Source organism: Hylobates moloch, unplaced genomic scaffold, assembly GCF_009828535.3.
Source record: "Hylobates moloch isolate HMO894 unplaced genomic scaffold, HMol_V3 SCAFFOLD_16, whole genome shotgun sequence".
Classification (NCBI taxonomy): Eukaryota; Metazoa; Chordata; class Mammalia; order Primates; family Hylobatidae; genus Hylobates; species Hylobates moloch.
The window spans coordinates 54540987-54558581 of NW_026652291.1; the positions used below are offsets into that span (position 1 = coordinate 54540987).

Here is a 17595-nt window from a genome sequence, read left to right on the forward strand (position 1 = left end):
AAATCTGTGTTGTTCTTTTTGCGAACTCAACACTGTATTACACCATGAGACATCCTCTAAGATTCTTTACTTTGAACTAAGCATAAACTTTCTGCTAATAAGATCTCTTAGATGATATACTATCATAAGCAGAGTTCAAATTCATACAAAGTGTAACAGCTGCTCACCTTGCTGGTCCAAGATATTGTGACTTGTGTCAAATGCATACAAAAGCCATAAAAGGACACTCCTTTCTAATATTTGCTCAATAATTAACTTTCATTACAATTCAATTAATACTATATTAAATATAATTATAAGTAATTTCTCTTGGGACCTATAAATTAAGTGTATCCTGCAAGTGCAGCTAATGTCCCAACCATACCTGAAGAAATTTTATCTATGTCTGTAAACAGAGTGCATATACGTTTGGATGCTCTGGTCTCAACTAGTTGAAAGCCAGCTTAAAAATAAATCACGTCACATTTATGATTAACATGTCTTTAAATAACAATGGGGACTTTATTCCCCCACACAGTGATCAACTACTGTTCTCATTGCAACTAAAGATGTTGAAAAGATAACCTAGTTTATTGGACAATTTCTACAAGGGCAGTGTTATAAAATGTCCATTTTTTTCTGGACAATAAAGTACTTTTAAATCACCAACATAGCTGCATATAATCAAGTTATCTCCTGTCTGGAAGGTGGAAAATTGGAACATTTCTAGAACTTGCAAAAAGTTTTTGTCCTTTACTTCATGAATCATTCAGCAAAAGCCAGCTATGTACTATTTCAAATGTTACTACCTCAGAATGTCACTTGACTCAAAGATTTTCCTTTCCTTTTCTTCCTCCCTCCCTTTCTTCCCTTCCTTCCGCCTTTCCGTTTTCCCCCCTCTTCCTTCCTCCCTCTCTCCCTCTTTCCTTTCTTCCCTCCCTCCCTACCTCCTTTTACAGGGACTAACACTAGAACCACCACCTCACCATGCCCCTCGTTGGAGGAAACAGAAAGGCACACCATGCTGTAAGCTATGGCAGATGCCCAGGGCACGTGGGGTTGAATAATGCTGTTTGGAGTCAAACATTGAGACTCCGCAGTCACACAGTGGTTCATTTACAGAGCTTTACTAAACTACGGGCACTCAAAAATAGACAAACTATTCTTGCCTCAACCGAACCAAAGGCCCTGCAGGCCTCGAGAAAGCTCAGCCAGGTGCTTTGGAAGGTCGGGAGGAGGAAGAAGGATCCGTGGAAGGAAGCACGTTCACACCACGGCACTGAGACCTCTGGGTCGAGCTATAATTTAAAGCATGAAACGATTAGTCATAGATTCTGACTAATGCTGACCATTTCCATCGGTTACCCAGTTGAATCTCATGGCGACACTAGGAAATCGACTTTATACATGCTCTTTAGGAAACGAAGGACGCAGGATGAAAGAAGCCAAGAGTGTGGCCAGGCTTGCGCCAGCGCCGTCAGACTCCCGGGATGGGGGAGCTCCAGGGCCCGGCGTCACCGGATTCACGGAGAAAGAGAAAAGCCCCACTGCCGTGCAGAAGCCTAGGCCCGGGTGAGGCGCCTGCGAAGGCTGCCAGCAGCGGAAGAGAAGGGGCGTCCTCCGTGCTGCGCAGCACTCGCCCGCAGTAGGTGGGCGCGGAGCTCAGAGCTGGGAGCCAAACGCAAACGCTGGCGAGAAGCCCCAGCCCCCTCCGCCAGCCCACTCGCTGCGGGGAGGGGTTTCTCACGCCCCCAGCTCCTGGGAGACTGCACCGGAGGTCGGAAGGAAGCGGGGCGAGGATGAGTCATCCCACCTAATTCCTCCTTCCCGGTCCCCTAGCCTCCGCACGCCGGCCCCCTCCAGAGATCATGCAGCCGCGAGCGAAGTCTCCCCTATCCTCAGACGCTACCGAACCCCCTGTGGCCTGCGGAGACGAGGAGACGGATAGGTCTGGTGGCCAATGAGAGCTTCGATCTCTTGCCCCCCGCCCAATGGGCCGCTGCTCATGGGCCGGGGCGGGACTAGGAGGGCAGAAGGGGGCGGTCCGGGCTGGCGCGCGGCGCGGCGGCTACGCGGCTGCGGCTCACAGAGCTAGCGCCTCTCCGGGTGTCCGCGCCAGTACTGCGCGGGAAGGCACCACCACCACAGCCGCCGCCGTTGGCCAGGGTGCTGGGCAAGACGGGCCCGTCGGCCACCTCGCCAGCTCAGGCACCCGCTGCAGCCGTCGCTGCCTCCTCCCAGACCGGTCCCCATGGAGGAGATGGAAGAGGAGTTGAAATGCCCCGTGTGCGGCTCCTTCTATCGGGAGCCCATCATCCTGCCCTGCTCTCACAATTTGTGTCAGGCGTGCGCCCGCAACATCCTGGTGCAGACCCCAGAGTCTGAGTCCCCCCAGAGCCGTCGGGCCTCGGGCTCCGGGGTCTCCGACTATGACTATCTGGACCTGGACAAGATGAGCCTCTACAGCGAGGCGGACAGCGGCTATGGCTCCTACGGGGGATTCGCCAGCGCCCCCACTACCCCGTGCCAGAAGTCCCCCAACGGCGTCCGCGTGTTTCCCCCGGCTATGCCGCCACCGGCCACCCACCTGTCACCGGCCCTGGCCCCGGTGCCCCGCAACTCCTGTATCACCTGCCCCCAGTGTCACCGCAGCCTCATCCTGGATGACCGGGGGCTCCGCGGCTTCCCCAAGAATCGCGTACTGGAAGGGGTAATTGACCGCTACCAGCAGAGCAAAGCCGCGGCCCTCAAGTGCCAGCTCTGCGAGAAGGCGCCCAAGGAAGCCACCGTCATGTGCGAACAGTGCGATGTCTTCTACTGCGATCCGTGCCGCCTGCGCTGCCACCCGCCCCGGGGGCCCCTAGCCAAGCACCGCCTGGTGCCCCCGGCCCAGGGTCGTGTGAGCCGGAGGCTGAGCCCACGCAAGGTCTCCACCTGCACAGACCACGAGCTGGAGAACCACAGCATGTACTGCGTGCAATGCAAGATGCCCGTGTGCTACCAGTGCTTGGAGGAGGGCAAACACTCCAGCCACGAAGTCAAGGCTCTGGGGGCCATGTGGAAACTACATAAGGTGAGTCCTAAGAAAACCCACTCCTAACTCTCTGCGTCTCCGATCATCCAGTTTTGCAGCAGACGGTCCCCGTCTCTCGCGCACAGCGCATCCCAGTGGGGGCGCAATGCAGGTGCCTTCGATGTTTACCTCCCCGGTCTGGTGCATTGCAGGAGGCATGGGGGAATCTTAACCGGCGCACGGGGTAGTTGAATGCCCCCACAGAGTTGTTGCGGGGATGCCTTAGAGCGGGTCTCTCGAGGCGCGCTGCCTGCGAGCGGGACTCAGGGCGCCGCCTCTCCGCGGCGGGTCTGCAGCCCGTGGCCGCGGCCAGTGTGGGGGAAAGCACTGCGTAGCTGGGTAGAGCCGCGCCAGTGCCCAGGGCCGCTAGGCACGCTCGAGGCAGGGCGGGCTGCGAACCCCCGGGGAGGGACTGGGATGGGGGCGGTGGGGTCGCGCGTACGGCAGGAGTCTGTCACCGCTGGATAGGCGGACCTGGTGAGGCACGGCGGAGGGTCGGGGAGACGCCGCGGGCGGAATACTGATGAGCCCGGCTCTGGGCCAGACCTGGCTCTAGAGCTGGAGAGAACTCGGGGTCCTGGTGCCACGTGCTCAAAAGACAGAGCGGAGAGGGCAGCCAGCGGTCGCCATGGCAACGCGACGTGCAGGCTTGGGCCCGAACCCTTCCGGAGTTGGGACCTGAGACTAGAGTGTCAGGACCGGAGTTTGCGCGGTCGCGGCCTGGAAGCCAGACAGGTGCATCTCCTACGGAAACCTTCTTCTCCCAACTATACACACACCCGCTTCTCCAGAATTCAAGCCCTTTCCTCTTTCAGTAGTAATATGTGCAAACTTTGGGACACCTGTTACCAGATTTATCTTTCCAGTCTCTTTTGATGATATTTCCATCATGGCTAGACACGAAGAGGCTTTAGCAACATGTTATGTCGTGCCACTTCTCAGCTCAAAACCTTCCAATTTTTCCCACGCTTCTCAGCCTGTCCTACATGACCCCTTCCATTCTGGCCCCCTCGACCTCATTGCCTCCCACTTACTCCCTCTGCTCCAGCCACACTGCCTCTTGCTGTTCCTCAAGGGATGCCAGGCACCTCCCCACCCCAGGGCCTTTGCATTTGGTGTTCATTCAGCCTGAAGCTCTCTTCCCCAGTTACCTGAGATCCGAACGGGTCCCTTACCTGCATCCTTCAGCTGTTTGCTCAGGTATCATCTTTGCAGCGCCACCCACCCAGACACCCTCTAGTTCCCTCTCAGCTTTATTTTCCTCAGTAGTATTTATCCCTGTGTGGCATGCTATATATTTTAATTATGTTATTTTTTGTATTTATCTATTGCTCCCTGTACACACACAGACATAAACGAAATAAGCCTCATGAGGAAGAAGATCCTTATAATATGCCCACACTGCTTAGAAGGAAGGGAACAACTCTTGAAGAGATGTGCATGAATTTGCTTTTCATGTTTTAAATGATCCATTTAGTTGGGGCTGTGGAGTGCAGGGCAGGGATTCAGGATGATTGGAAGGAGCTTTTCTTTACATCACTGCGTTGCATACCCAAGGACGAGATAGAGCAGTGAAGATGGTGTCCAGGCCTCAGCCGTGGCCTCGCTCAGCGTCTCCCAGAATTCCTTGGAGACTAGAAAGGGTAGCTTTTGCAAGTGGCCAACCGTGGAGTTAAGGCTGGAACATCGATATTTTGTTTACAGCAAGAAAAAAATGTCATTAATTTTCAACAATCAGTGAAAGATTTCTCAACTCCTTAGCCCAGTTGAATGTGATCCACGTTTACAGTCATTCTATTCTCACATATAACCTGTTAAAGCATATTAGTACTGATGGAGATTTCATTTAGCAAAAATTGAAGCCTAACTGGGCACACACCACTGTTTTCAGGACAGTTGAATTTAAATTTTTGAAAATGACATTTAATTTTGAAAGTTTTCAAAACTTGAGTTCACAGCTAGTTTTTTATTCATATTTTGATTTCACTTTTAAACTGCTAATTATAGTCCATGTTGAATTGCCCTACAAAGTATCCTTGGAGCTAAAAAATTAATCACTCTGTCAGGAAAAAGAATTTAGAGCCACAAGCTAATTAGGATGGGTAAACCACAACATTATTTTTTTTTATGACGAGCCTATCCTTGATATATTAAGACCAAAAGAAACCTTTAAATCTCTGTCAAGCCCCTTGTCAATTTGAAATGTTAAATCATTTGTTTTATTGTCAATAGAAATTATGAGTAGACAGACACTGGTGCTGCCTGGGTTGAAATTTAGATATCTACCTGCCAAAAAATAATGTTAAAACCCTTGAAACATGACATAAGTAGGCTAGAAGACCATTTATTCTCTGATCTTTTGCACATTTTTTCCAAAACAGTAAGTACACATAATTTTTTTTCAGTCAATATGAGGATTACTAAACTGCCAAGAAAAAAATAAGACAGAAGGATGACAGATTTTAATATTCACTTGTCATCTGTTAGATGAACAACAAACATTACTCCCCCACCTTATTTACTTAATAAGGAAGTTAATGTGTTAGCAGCCAGTTTTCTCATATAGTTTATGTTTTAGTTAATGGTACTTCTATCTCCACAAAAGCTCATGGGCCAGAATTTCTATGCCCTGCAAAAATAGGACAGCAAAGAATTATACTAACTAGGTCTCCAAAATTGGGCAGTTAGTTATCAACACAGGTTATTACTAGACCTGAAAAGTTTTCATTCATATTCTATCATATTAGTCATTTCTACTGATAAAGCAAGTCCTGTAGATAAGTATTTCCCACAGGCATAAATCATCATCTTACACACTCAAGGTATAACAAAATGGCTGAAGTTTATTTTTAAAGTGGTATTAAAAACATCTGGTTGAAATTCACTAGTTTTCAACTGGCCAGATTAAAATGTTTTTCAGATATTTTTGGCCTTCAAAACTCCATGAAAAATAATAACACATGAATAAGAATAATAATACTGGTCTTATAAGTTAAATATTTAAGCAGTTTTTATTTAGTACCAGTACTTACTATATTCTGTTATTCAACTTAACTTGTTAAAAGAATTATAATACCAAAAAAGTGATTTTGTAGATAATTTAAAATGGGCAATAGAAACCACTGCTATTACTTTGTGATTTTAAGTGGTTCACATTCCTAAATCCTGATATTATCCTTGAATTCCTAGTGTTTCAATAATCACTGAATCAGGGCTGGGCGCAGTGGATTACGCCTGTAATCCCAGCACTTTGGGAGGCTGAGGCAGACAGATCTCTTGAGGCCAGGAGTTTAAGACCAGCCTGACCAGCATGTTGAGACTCCATTTCTACTGAAAATACAAAAATTAGCTTGGCGTGGTGGCACATGCCTGTAGTCCCAGCTACTTGAGTGGCTGAGGCAGGAGAATCGCTTGAACCTGGGAGGCAGAGATTGCAGTGAGCTGAGATCTCACCACTGCACTGTAGCCTGGCTGACAGAGCGAGACTGTCTCAAAATAAAAAAAAAGAAGTCACTGAATCAGTAATATATTTATAACAATTATTTTGTGTTCATGTTACTGAGCAAAGATTTTCTTTTCCTTTCTATTCTAAGCACTATTCATTCTTAATCTTGTCTCAAATGTTATTTTTCTCTTACCTTTGTTTTTATAAATGAAAATTTGCAATTTAAACAATATTTTTAAATAAACTGTCAGTTAATATGCCTTCAATTCTAAAATATCTGGAAAAAAATATCTACTTAGCTTTATGGTGGCATCTCATTAAATATTTATGTAGCAAAATGTGTTATATAATGCCACTGAAATGATATTCAGTTAACTATATGTCAGCAGTAAACACAATATAGTCTATATATTCCTGTGGTAAATGTAACAGACAGCATATGTTCGTGTTTTTACATTTCTTTTGATTTACTTCTAGTACAATTAGAACATTCTGTGTGCCATGTAAACATTTTTACAGATATTAAGGAAAATGTTACAGAGAAGACAGTTATTCCTCTTTGTACCCAGGCATAATGGAAAGAACTAGATAACAGGAGATCCAGGTTATAGAACCGATGCTGCCACTTACTTGCAGGAAACTTTTTGCAAGTATCATCACCTGTCTGTACTTCCCACCTACAAAGATGTAAAGGAGTTAAAACTACATTTGTGAAAGGATTTTGATAAGGTAACCTACATGTTTATAATTTACTAATTTCAGTTCAACACAACCATAAACTATTCATGTAAAACAGAAGTCAGTGTCTCACCAGTCAACAATTACTGCGTAAAAATCTCATCCCCCAACTTGGGGTACTTTTCTGGATCCTTTTCAGAGCATAGGGTACAGTCCAAAGCTGCTCTGAAAGGTGGCCTAAAAGAGTGAGCCTCTTCCTCATGGGTCCAGAGAGAATATTCAGTTGAATTAAGCTCAAGAAATAAGAATACTACACAAAGATTTATATATTAAACAAAAGTATTCTGTTTTTCTGTAAGAAAGCTAAAATAGCTGATAAGGCTCAGTTTTTTTCAGATTCTCCAATAAAGATATTGTTACCAGTTTAGAGTAGCAGAAATTGTTTCTCCTGTATATGCCATGAAAAGATGCTATTAATTGGAGTTTCAGGTCAAATCACAGTTTGCATAAAGTAAGAGACAATTATCACAGCCATCTGTTCTTGTGTAATGAGAATAATGTACAGGGAACATTTGTCCTTACCATCAGTGTAATAAATTGCACTTTCCTCACCTAAACAAGTTAATGGACTTTTCAAAGTGTATATACGCATACAACTTAACTTTGGCATACAGAAGGATAGAAGAACCTATTACAAGATAAATGTTTAAGAACCAAACAGTTATAAATAAATATCATTTGTTTATCAGTTTTATCAGGGATTATTCATTGAAAGGATCAGAAACCCACTTAGGTGATCTCAGAGGATTTCATGGAAAGTGAAATAAAATCAACTCACAAGAAGAATGGAACAATAAAGCTAGAAACTAAGTTCACTCTATGTATCAGTCAGGTTAGACTATGCTCCAGAATAAATCTTCGAATCTCAGTGAATTATAACAGCATCTCATTTCTTACTTATTCATGTCAGTGTCCACTGAGAGTCTTTTTTTTTTTTTTTTTTTTGCTTTAGCTTGTTTGTGTTGGTTTCCTGCCACTTGCAACCAAGAAGACCTGACTTATAAAAGCATATGAATTAACACATGTAAATACTTTATTTGAAGATTCTACTTTTTATTCATCCTAGATATTGTCTTTAGAATATTATGCTTAGAAGGCTGCATTCTGATGCCATAAATACAAATAGAGGGGCAGATTTTGACTCAATGAAGCAGAAATCATATCATATTCAATGCTATCTACCCATTCACCACTGGGTAGCTTTTATTAGCCTTTTGGTTGTTTTCTTCAGCAATTTTTATTGTGAGGTTGTTCACAAAGAGGCCGAAGAGAATTTTTTTTTTTTAACCAACTCGAAATTACTCCATGTATGTAGTGATGACACTTTTAAGAACATTAGGCCAGACAGGGAGGTTCTGAAATCAAACTTCTGCCAATAATTGATTTGTTTGTTTTCAAAGGCAAGAAAACCTCTGAAGATATATATGAGCACTCCACAATTCTTTTTGTTTTATCTATACTCTAGGTCAGCATTTCTCAAACTCTGCTTTCACAAATTTTCCATAGTTAAATAAGTTTGAGACTCTCCATTCTGAACAGACTGCGGGTAGTTCACATTGTATATTGTATCAATACGCCTATATATACACATCCTGCAGCAAACAAAGCCGCTTGATTCAATGTAGCATTTTCCAAATTTATCCAACTTTGGAAACTCTGTTAGAGTGCCACACAAGTTTGGAGAACACTAGTTCAGGCAGTTATTAGTGAATAAGTTAGTAAGTAATTGTTATTCATTTCTTGTCTATGTAGATTAGAATACCTAAAACTATGTCTGCAGCAAACCTATCCTTAAATCTTAAATCTTGCATTAATTCTTAAAGCAAATGTTAAAAGTTAAATTTATTTTATTTTTTAAACATTAAAAGTCAAAGAGGTAAAAATAATTAACATAAGTTTTGTAGTATTTATATGTATGGACTGGAATACATGTTGTCCCCCTTTCTATTGTAAATAACTCAAAAAATGATTTTAGGCATAAGGAATATTAATGTAATATAATGTAAAAAACCACTTCATTCTACTTTAGACTACTTTTAGGTTTTGTATACATGATACCAAATGACTGGTCTAATTGAGTTCTTCATTAATCTGTGGTAGAGAAAAATAGATTGTTTTAAAGATACTTTTGATAAGCAGAAAAAGACAATCTTAAAAGCTTAAAACTTTAATATTGCTCTGGGGACAACATAGCATAACAACTTATGAAGGTAAATGCTTGTTTAATACATTCCAGGTTTTGCTAATATTTTTATACTGACATTTGGGATCAATTTTTAACCTTAGAACAAGAGTTATCTATAAAATGGCCACCACAGTGTACCTACACTATCAGAGACCATCTAGGCTTTGTTAAGCAGCATATCTAATTCAGCCCAAAGGACATCTCAAAGCCAAAATCCTTCCCCTGGGGTGTTCTCACAACCCTAAACTGGGCCCCTATCCTAAACTGAGACCTACCTCCAAGTGAGATTACCCGAGAAAACCTAAGCAAAATATATTTAACAGCAGGTTTTCTTTTTTCTAACTGCATCTGTGTCAGGGAAATCATCATGACATCATTTCACTTTTGTTTGGCCCTGGTTTTGCCTTCTTTTTAAACTATCCAGGCCTAAAGTGCAGCATGTTGGCCATGGGTCTAGTCACAATCCCATCTGCCTGCTTAGCTATCTTCTCCTTGACACCCTCTGACCTTCTCCATAGAGCCCCTCCCTTCCTGTCCACTAGGCTTGCCCTCAAACCTTCAGATCACCAGACCAACTAACCTGGCCACACCCAGTTGAGATGAGTCAGCCTCCACAGCTGTGGACCAGACCAGCCTGCCAACCGGGAACCTGATGCTGCTACCCCACCTACCAGAATTACACCTGCACCAGCAGTGCCTGCCACCTCCCCCCACCCCAGCTGTGTTTAATTGCAGACACTTTTTTATTAAATAACTGTAGAGAGGGAGTTTTCTTCATTTTGACTGATTCATTTTAAGCTGAAAAAGCAAGAAAACTTTTTTTGAGTGTCTAGTCATGAATAAATAAACATCATTTACTTTTCCCCCCTCCTCAACACGCCTGTCTCAAGAAACTCATCCACTCTGTGGTTTCAATTCCTGCTTGTATCTGATTGTCTGAAACAGATCTGGTCATCTCAATCCCCTTCCTCTTCACAGTTTGGTCCCAGACTCTCTTCCCAGCCCTGTCACCTGTTCACCTCACCCTCCTCCATAGCGTCCATATCTGTGTTCCAACCCTCAGCATCCTCTCACTGTATTATAACTGCTTCTGTGATAAATCTTCCACTTAACCCTAATAACTCAATGCCATAGACTGTTTCTTATCTATCTTCTTTTACTCTGTTTCTGTACTTAGTAGAAGTTAGATAAAGGCTGGTTCAATGAAGAAAATAATCAGTAGAGGAAGACTAATAACTAGCAATATAACCCGGTATTTTAAATTTCTCAAATTAGCCTGACAGTAATCATTAAATTTGAAAGCCTGTATTTTATACTTTTTGCTAAAATGTACTGGGCACTTACTACATGCAGGCACTGCTCTAAGATTTTTACAGCATTTTCTCATTTAATCTTCATAATCCACACATCTTCCTGTGAGAAAACTGGGACACAGGAAGATTATGAAGTCACACCCGTTGTAATTGGGAGGGTCAGAGTTTGAATCCTGGCTGTCTGACCCTACAGCTCACATGTTTAACTGCTGTTCTGTTCTACTTTGTGATAAGCCCAGCAAGTATACCTCTAAAGCACAGTTTTATGAACTTACAAACTTCAATGACATAACAAATAGCTGGACTCCTTTAGTTCTCGTGTATGTAAGTTACTGAGAAATTGTGTCATTTTTCTCCTAAGATTCCTTGTGACAAAATAAATTTAGAAAAGAAATTATGGTGCAGGAGGAAAGAGGTGACAAGTATGTTGAATATTCCACAGACCAGATCATCGGAGGTACAGGCCCAATTACCTTGTAGGGAGTTCATCCTGCCTCTCTGTCAGAACTAAGTAACAAATAGGCAGTAAGATTCTACCAGCTCAACCATGGAGCATTGTCTCTCTTCTAACAAAATAGTGCATCTCAAAATTTACAGACATAAAAACCATAAACTAATAAGTAGATTTTAATAATTACAGACAAAAACTAGAAGCTAATAAGTAGATTTTAAAAATAAAAATCCATAGGCATTTTAAGTAGCTTTATTTCTGCAGATCTAAACATTTATAAGTCCATTTTTGAAAACACAAAATATGTTTAAATCTGTAAGCAAGTATCTGTTTATTTTCAGTTTTTCTTGTACCTTTTGCCTATGTGGTTAAAAGAAAATATGCATATTCCAGTTCAGAATAGAAAGCTGATCCACCTTTCACCATATAAAAAGGAATATGTGAACCAAGGAGGGTATCGTTTAAGAATGGATTTAAACACTGCCAAATAAAACTGTTTTTCATAAGCCTTGCACAGAAGCAGAACTGCGTGTTTTATACTAACAGTTCCGATCAAAGAAGAAACTGTTCCTTTTAAAGAGATGGCTTTGGAAATAGAATGCTAAACATTGTTCTTTGGTGCGGGAATAGCCACCTTCTGTCAGGAGTACACGTAAATGGTTAATTCTCATCCACTGCTGATTTATTCATGTGACACTGACTTTCTAGCCAAGTAGCATCAGTTCAGCTTTATTGAGGTTTTTGCTCATCTCCTCTTACTCTTACTTTGCTTGCAGCCTGCACGTTAAGAAGTAACTGTGTGGCACCAAATATTCATCACTCACTCCCATGCTCCAGGAGAGCCTGAGAGAATAACACTGTTCTGGCCTGCACTGTCTATCAGTCTAAGGCATTATTAGTCTCTGAACAAAGCAGGTTGCAGAGAGGGGTAAATGGCAATATGGGGAATTAAACACTTTCTGTCTAGAGCAGGTCTTTATAACAGGCTTTGTGATTTTGTAGAGGGCAAAATCTTGGATGGTCAAATATACACAGGCTCAACTGTAAGCCCAGCTCATCCAAAGCCAAATGACTCTATGACATAATCTACCTCTTTTGATTGTCTGTACTTTAGTTTCTTTCATCAGTGCAAAAATCAACAGCTGATTTTACTACAGATATGTATTGTCCATTACCTAGCACTGCTGATATTTGTGCAATCATGAAGTGCATCAATTCATAAAACTAATAAAATGGTGTCACTTATGCTGTCCCATTATCTTGGAATAATGTTATCCCAAGAGCATTAGTCACATAAAATCAAATGTAAAACTGGACATTCATCCAATCTAGTAAGTCTAACATGGCACAGATAAATCTATGGTGCTTTTAACAGTTATTATTGATTTTATTGACCATCAGTCATCTAGCCAAGACTTAGCAAGGAAATATGATAAACAGCTTTCGGCACATAATCAATGCAGTATGAAGCTGAATGATGTTTACACACTACCTTGTGTCATCTGGCTACCTTCTGCCATTATGGAAGTGAATCTATCATTGATGGAACTAAAACATTATTCAGTATTAAATAGAATTTTCTCCGCTTTTTACTGTAAGGATCAAGAAATATGAAATGTAGAAACTTGTGTGAACACTGAATTTCCAAGCTGGCCTCACCAAGCTCGATAAACAAGGGTTCAAAAATGGCATATTTACACCTGAACTAGGACATGGATTTCTGGTTGCTCCGGTCACTAAATATAAAAAAAAAAGTGTGGAAAAGTTTGAATTGATAGTAAGCTCTTGTTATTTAGGTATAAAGATTCTTACTAAAACTGTTGGTATTAATTGTCAAATCAGTACATAAATATTTCTCATATATTTTTAAATACTATCAAGCTATAAAGAAAATGAATGCTTCTAGTATTTAGAATATCCTCAATTCTTGTTTAGTTGCCATTCATTATTTGATGTGACATTAACACAACATTTTGAGATTGCTATTATTATTTTCAAGCAGTTGAGTGATGACCTAGAATCATATAGCTTGACAAAGGCAGGGCTTGAACCTTGTTTAACTCTCAAGTCCATTGTACCACACTAAATACTATTTTGGTTAAAATGTATTTCAAAATGTCAGAAGTTCACATTTTTTGTTATTGAGGTCATAGCCATTAATCAAACATTTTGCATTGAACCCTAAAACTCGCTGGCGTCTCCACTTGGATATGTATCTCAAGTCCCTCACATTCAGGATGCCCAGATCTGAATTCATCATCTCTCTCCATTTTGTAACTCCAAGATTTCCTTCTCTTACTTTTGGAATAGGAATCAATGAATGCAAGCATCTTAATTCCACAGACGTGTGAAGAATGTTGCTGCAAAGTATTTTAAAACTACGGATCTCTGCTGCGCGTGGTACCTCATACCTGTAATCGCAGTGCTTTTGGAGGCCGAGGCGGAAGGAGTTTGAAATCAGCCTGGGCAACATACTGAGACCTGGTCTCTAAAAAAAATTTTTTTTTAATTAGCTGGGCATGGTGGCACATTTCTGTAGTCCAAGCTACTGAGGATCCTCCTGAGGCAGGAGGATCACTTGAGCCCAGGAGTTCGAGATTACAGTGAGCCATGATTACACCAATGCACTGCAGCCTGGGTGACAAAGTGAGACCCTGTCTCTAAATTAATTAATTAATTAATTAATTTAAAAAACTAAGGATTTCAAATAAACTACTTAAACCCCACACATGTTTCAAAATGTAGGTATTAGAAAACTAGACAAAGATTCACTTCATGAAGAAAAGTATCGAGTTCTAGTCTATGAAAGGAAGCAAGATGTAGGAATCTGTTATATTCCAAGTACACAGTGGTCTAGGCACTGATCTAACTAATTTCTATGTGTTAACTGAGGGAATTCCCACAACTCCATGAGGCAAAAACCATTACTATTCTCATTTTACAGATGAGGAAACTGAGACTAAGAAACCAAGAAACCCAAAGTCACTGTTCACAAGTGCCAAGACCAAGCTTTCCCCTTAAAGAGCCAGACTCCATATTCTGTGCCTTACCACTATACCCACCATCACTGCACAGAAGAGATCCTACATGTAGCTTTGGACACACTCCACCTAACAAAGTTGAGGTGGCTTGCTCTTATATGGGGACAGCAAGTCACTTTTTCTTTTTTGAGATGTAACTCACCTACCATAAAATTTACCTTTTTAAAGTGTGTAATTCAATAGTTTTAATTAGATTCATTCACAGATTTGTGCAACCAGCACAGAATCTAATTCCAGAATATTTTTATCATCCCAAAAAGAAACCTCAACTATTAAGCCACAACTCAACCCCCACAACTCCTGGCAACCACTAATGTACTTTCTGACTCTGTGGATTTGTGTAATCAGGATATTTCATATAAATGGAATCATAAAATATGTGGCCTTTTGCATCTGTCTTCTTTTACTTCGCGTAATGTTTTTAAAGTTCATCCACCTTGTAGCATGCCTCAGTACATCATTCTTTTTGATGACTAATTATCCTGTAATAATATCCTATTGTATTGGATATAGCACATTTTGTTTATCCATTTGTCAGTTGATGGACATTTGGGTTACTTCCACTTTTTGGCTATTACTAATAATGCTGCTATGAACATTCATGTACAGGTTTTTATGTGGACATGTTTTCAATTACCTTGAGTATCGTGATATAGTAAAAAATATATTTGGTCTTTGTCCATGGTTCCTGGCTCAGAGCTCCTAAAACCCTTGGGATTTCCTGAGTTAGAAGTGTCTTTTGACCAGAGGTGACTCAGGGTGGGCCCCCAGGTCGCTTCAGGGTGGGGGCTGGTCACCGGGAAGTCCAAATGTGAACTCTTGCATTTCTCTAATGACTAGTGATGTTGAGAATCTTTTGGTCACTGGAAAGACCAAATGTGAGCTCTAGGGGTGGGGACTTTCAGCGCCACCCACTGACCTCTGACCTCCAGGGCAGGGAGGGTGGCTGGCGATTGAGTTCTATAAAAACTCTTAAACAACAAGATTTGGAAAGTTTCCAGGTTAGAGAACACGTGGAGGTGCTAGGAGAGTGGCACACAGAGAGGGTGTGGAAGCGCCACCCTCCCCCCAGTACCTTACTCTATGCGTCTCTGCCATTTGGCTGTTCCTGATTGTATCCTTTATAATAAACCAGTAAATATAAGTAAAGTGTTCTCCTGAGTTCTGTGAGTCATTCTAGTGAATTATCAAACCTGAGAAGGGGATGATCCAAGGTTGCAATCAAGTCAGAAAGAAGTTCAGGTAGGCAACTGGAATCTGAAGTGAGGGCAATCCTGTGGGACTGATCCTTTAAAGCTGTGGAGTCTAACTCTGGTAGTTTGTGTCAGAATAGGATTGAATTGCAGGACGCCTACTGGTGTCAGTAAATTGGAGTCACTGAAGTACATACCTAGGAGTGGAATTGTTGAGTCATATGCTAACTCCATGTTTAAAATTTCAAGGAACTGCCCAGCTGTTTTCCAAAGAAGCTATACCATCTTACATTCCCACCAGCAGTGTATGAGTGTTCCAATTTCTCCACATCCCCACTAACACTTGTAATTGTCTGTCCTTTTTATTATAGTCTTTCTAGTGGATGTGGGGTGAAGTCTTGTAGTTTTGATTTGCATTTCCCTAATGACTAGTGATGTTGAGAATCTTTTCATGTGCTTATTGGCTATTTTATGTCTTTTTTAATACAAATGTCTATTTAAAATCTTTGCTCTCATTTAATTGGGTTGTCTGTCTTTTATTATTGAGTTATAAGAGTTCTTTATGCTGGATACTTATTCACTTTTAAAAATGGAAGAGACATAGGTGTGAGCCTCTCAATTCTCAGACACTCACAGGAGGAAAAAAGCAGACACAGACCTGCGTGGGAGGAAATCTTATCAAGACTGGCCTATCACGACCTACTGCAAATTCTTTGCGTCATATCTCAAAATAAGCCAATTCTGAGACAGAACTTGGATAAAGTCCATCTAGATTGGCTTTGACAAACAGGAAACATGGAAAAGTCCAAAAGCAGGAGGAGGAAATCATGTCTTTATCAGGGTCCCTGGATACAGCAGCTGTTCCTCCTCCTCTTTACCCAACTTCCACTTCTCCTCACTCTGGAAATGGAGTCTACCTCAGTATAATATCATAAGGTTCTTGCCATCTATGGCTCCTAAGGGTTACCGTGGCAGTATTCAAAAAAGTCACTTCCGGGTGTCAAAAAGGTGGCCACCTACTACAGTTGAGAGTTATAAATGGATAGAATTGGGACACTGGATCTTGAAGATCATTTGCTCAACCCTCTTCAAAGTTAGAAAAATCCCAGAACATTAAATCACCCAAGTGACACAGTACATATTGCCAAGACCCCTTTTTTTATTATTTACATTAAGAATTCTGAACCTCCAAAGACTGATTTTTTAGTTGTTTCTCCGTGTGTGTGTGTGTGTGTGTGTTCAATAAAGCTCAATTGAAACACCTGTTCTCCCTTTTGGGGACTCTTCCACGCCCTCAGACACCCAAAATCACATTTTTTTCTATATTCCACATTACAACTATCAAAGTTTACATTAACGTTGTTTTCTCTCTTTAAGGGAAGTTATGTATGTCTATACTATTACATGAATGTTCCCTTGTTATAAGTAATATATTCTTTTTTTTTTTAACATTGGCTTTCAATAGACATTACCTTTGCCCCAAAGATCAATCTATTGGTAGGAGTTTCCACATGTGTCTAGAAAAGAAAAAAAAATTGTTGATGTTTAGTTTTGCTATGCCTCTCACACAGAAAACACATAGCAGTATGACTGTCCCCTTGGATTGGCTGTCTGGTTGGCTCCTACCTAGCAAAAAGCACAAAAGAAATTTCTGGGATGAGGCAAAATGCTCCTCTCCCCATTCATTTGCACTACTTGCTAGCTTTTTTGGCATCTTACCACTAGCACTCTCTTCTCCTTCCTTCTCCCTCTGTAGTCTCCTGTGTATCTTCTAGTTTCTGCCTTCGAGTCTGCAAGCACGGCTTTGGTTCCAAGGTATGTGCCTTCCCTCCGGGTCATCTCTATGGCTTGTTCTGACCATTGTGTACAGTCTTTCCATCTAGCTCTAGGTCGTTGACCACAAACTGAGGAAGTCTCTCTACCTAGCCCACCTGGTGTGTGTACCCTTTACCTTCAGCCTTGAAGGGCTGACTTGCCCAGCCCTGGCATCATTCCCAGTGAAGATCCCAGTGCTGACAGTTCCTTGAATTATACTTCATGTGTAGCAGCTTTAGGGCTGGCACTGATCCTAACAATAGATTATTGTAATGCACTTGTCCAATAACCTGTAATGTTAAAATAAGATTACAACATACACATCTGGGCTATATAAAAAATGCACTCACATAATTCTTTTC

General features: G+C 41.6%; 1 protein-coding gene across 11 annotated transcripts in view; it reads left to right on the top strand.

Annotated features, from left to right (window-relative positions):
- The first annotated feature begins 2061 nt into the window (after positions 1 to 2061).
- The window catches only part of TRIM9 (tripartite motif containing 9), a 115337-nt gene continuing 99803 nt past the window's right edge, over positions 2062 to 17595 (top strand). For 10 of the 11 annotated variants that reach the window (XM_032134865.2, XM_032134866.2, XM_032134867.2 and 7 more), the window contains exon 1: positions 2064 to 3052. In XM_032134865.2, coding sequence (XP_031990756.1) covers positions 2231 to 3052 — 822 coding nt within the window. In that variant the 5' untranslated portion in view covers positions 2064 to 2230. Of the gene's footprint in view, positions 3053 to 17595 lie in introns of all 11 variants that reach the window. The other variant, XM_058429788.1, reaches the window with a different exon arrangement.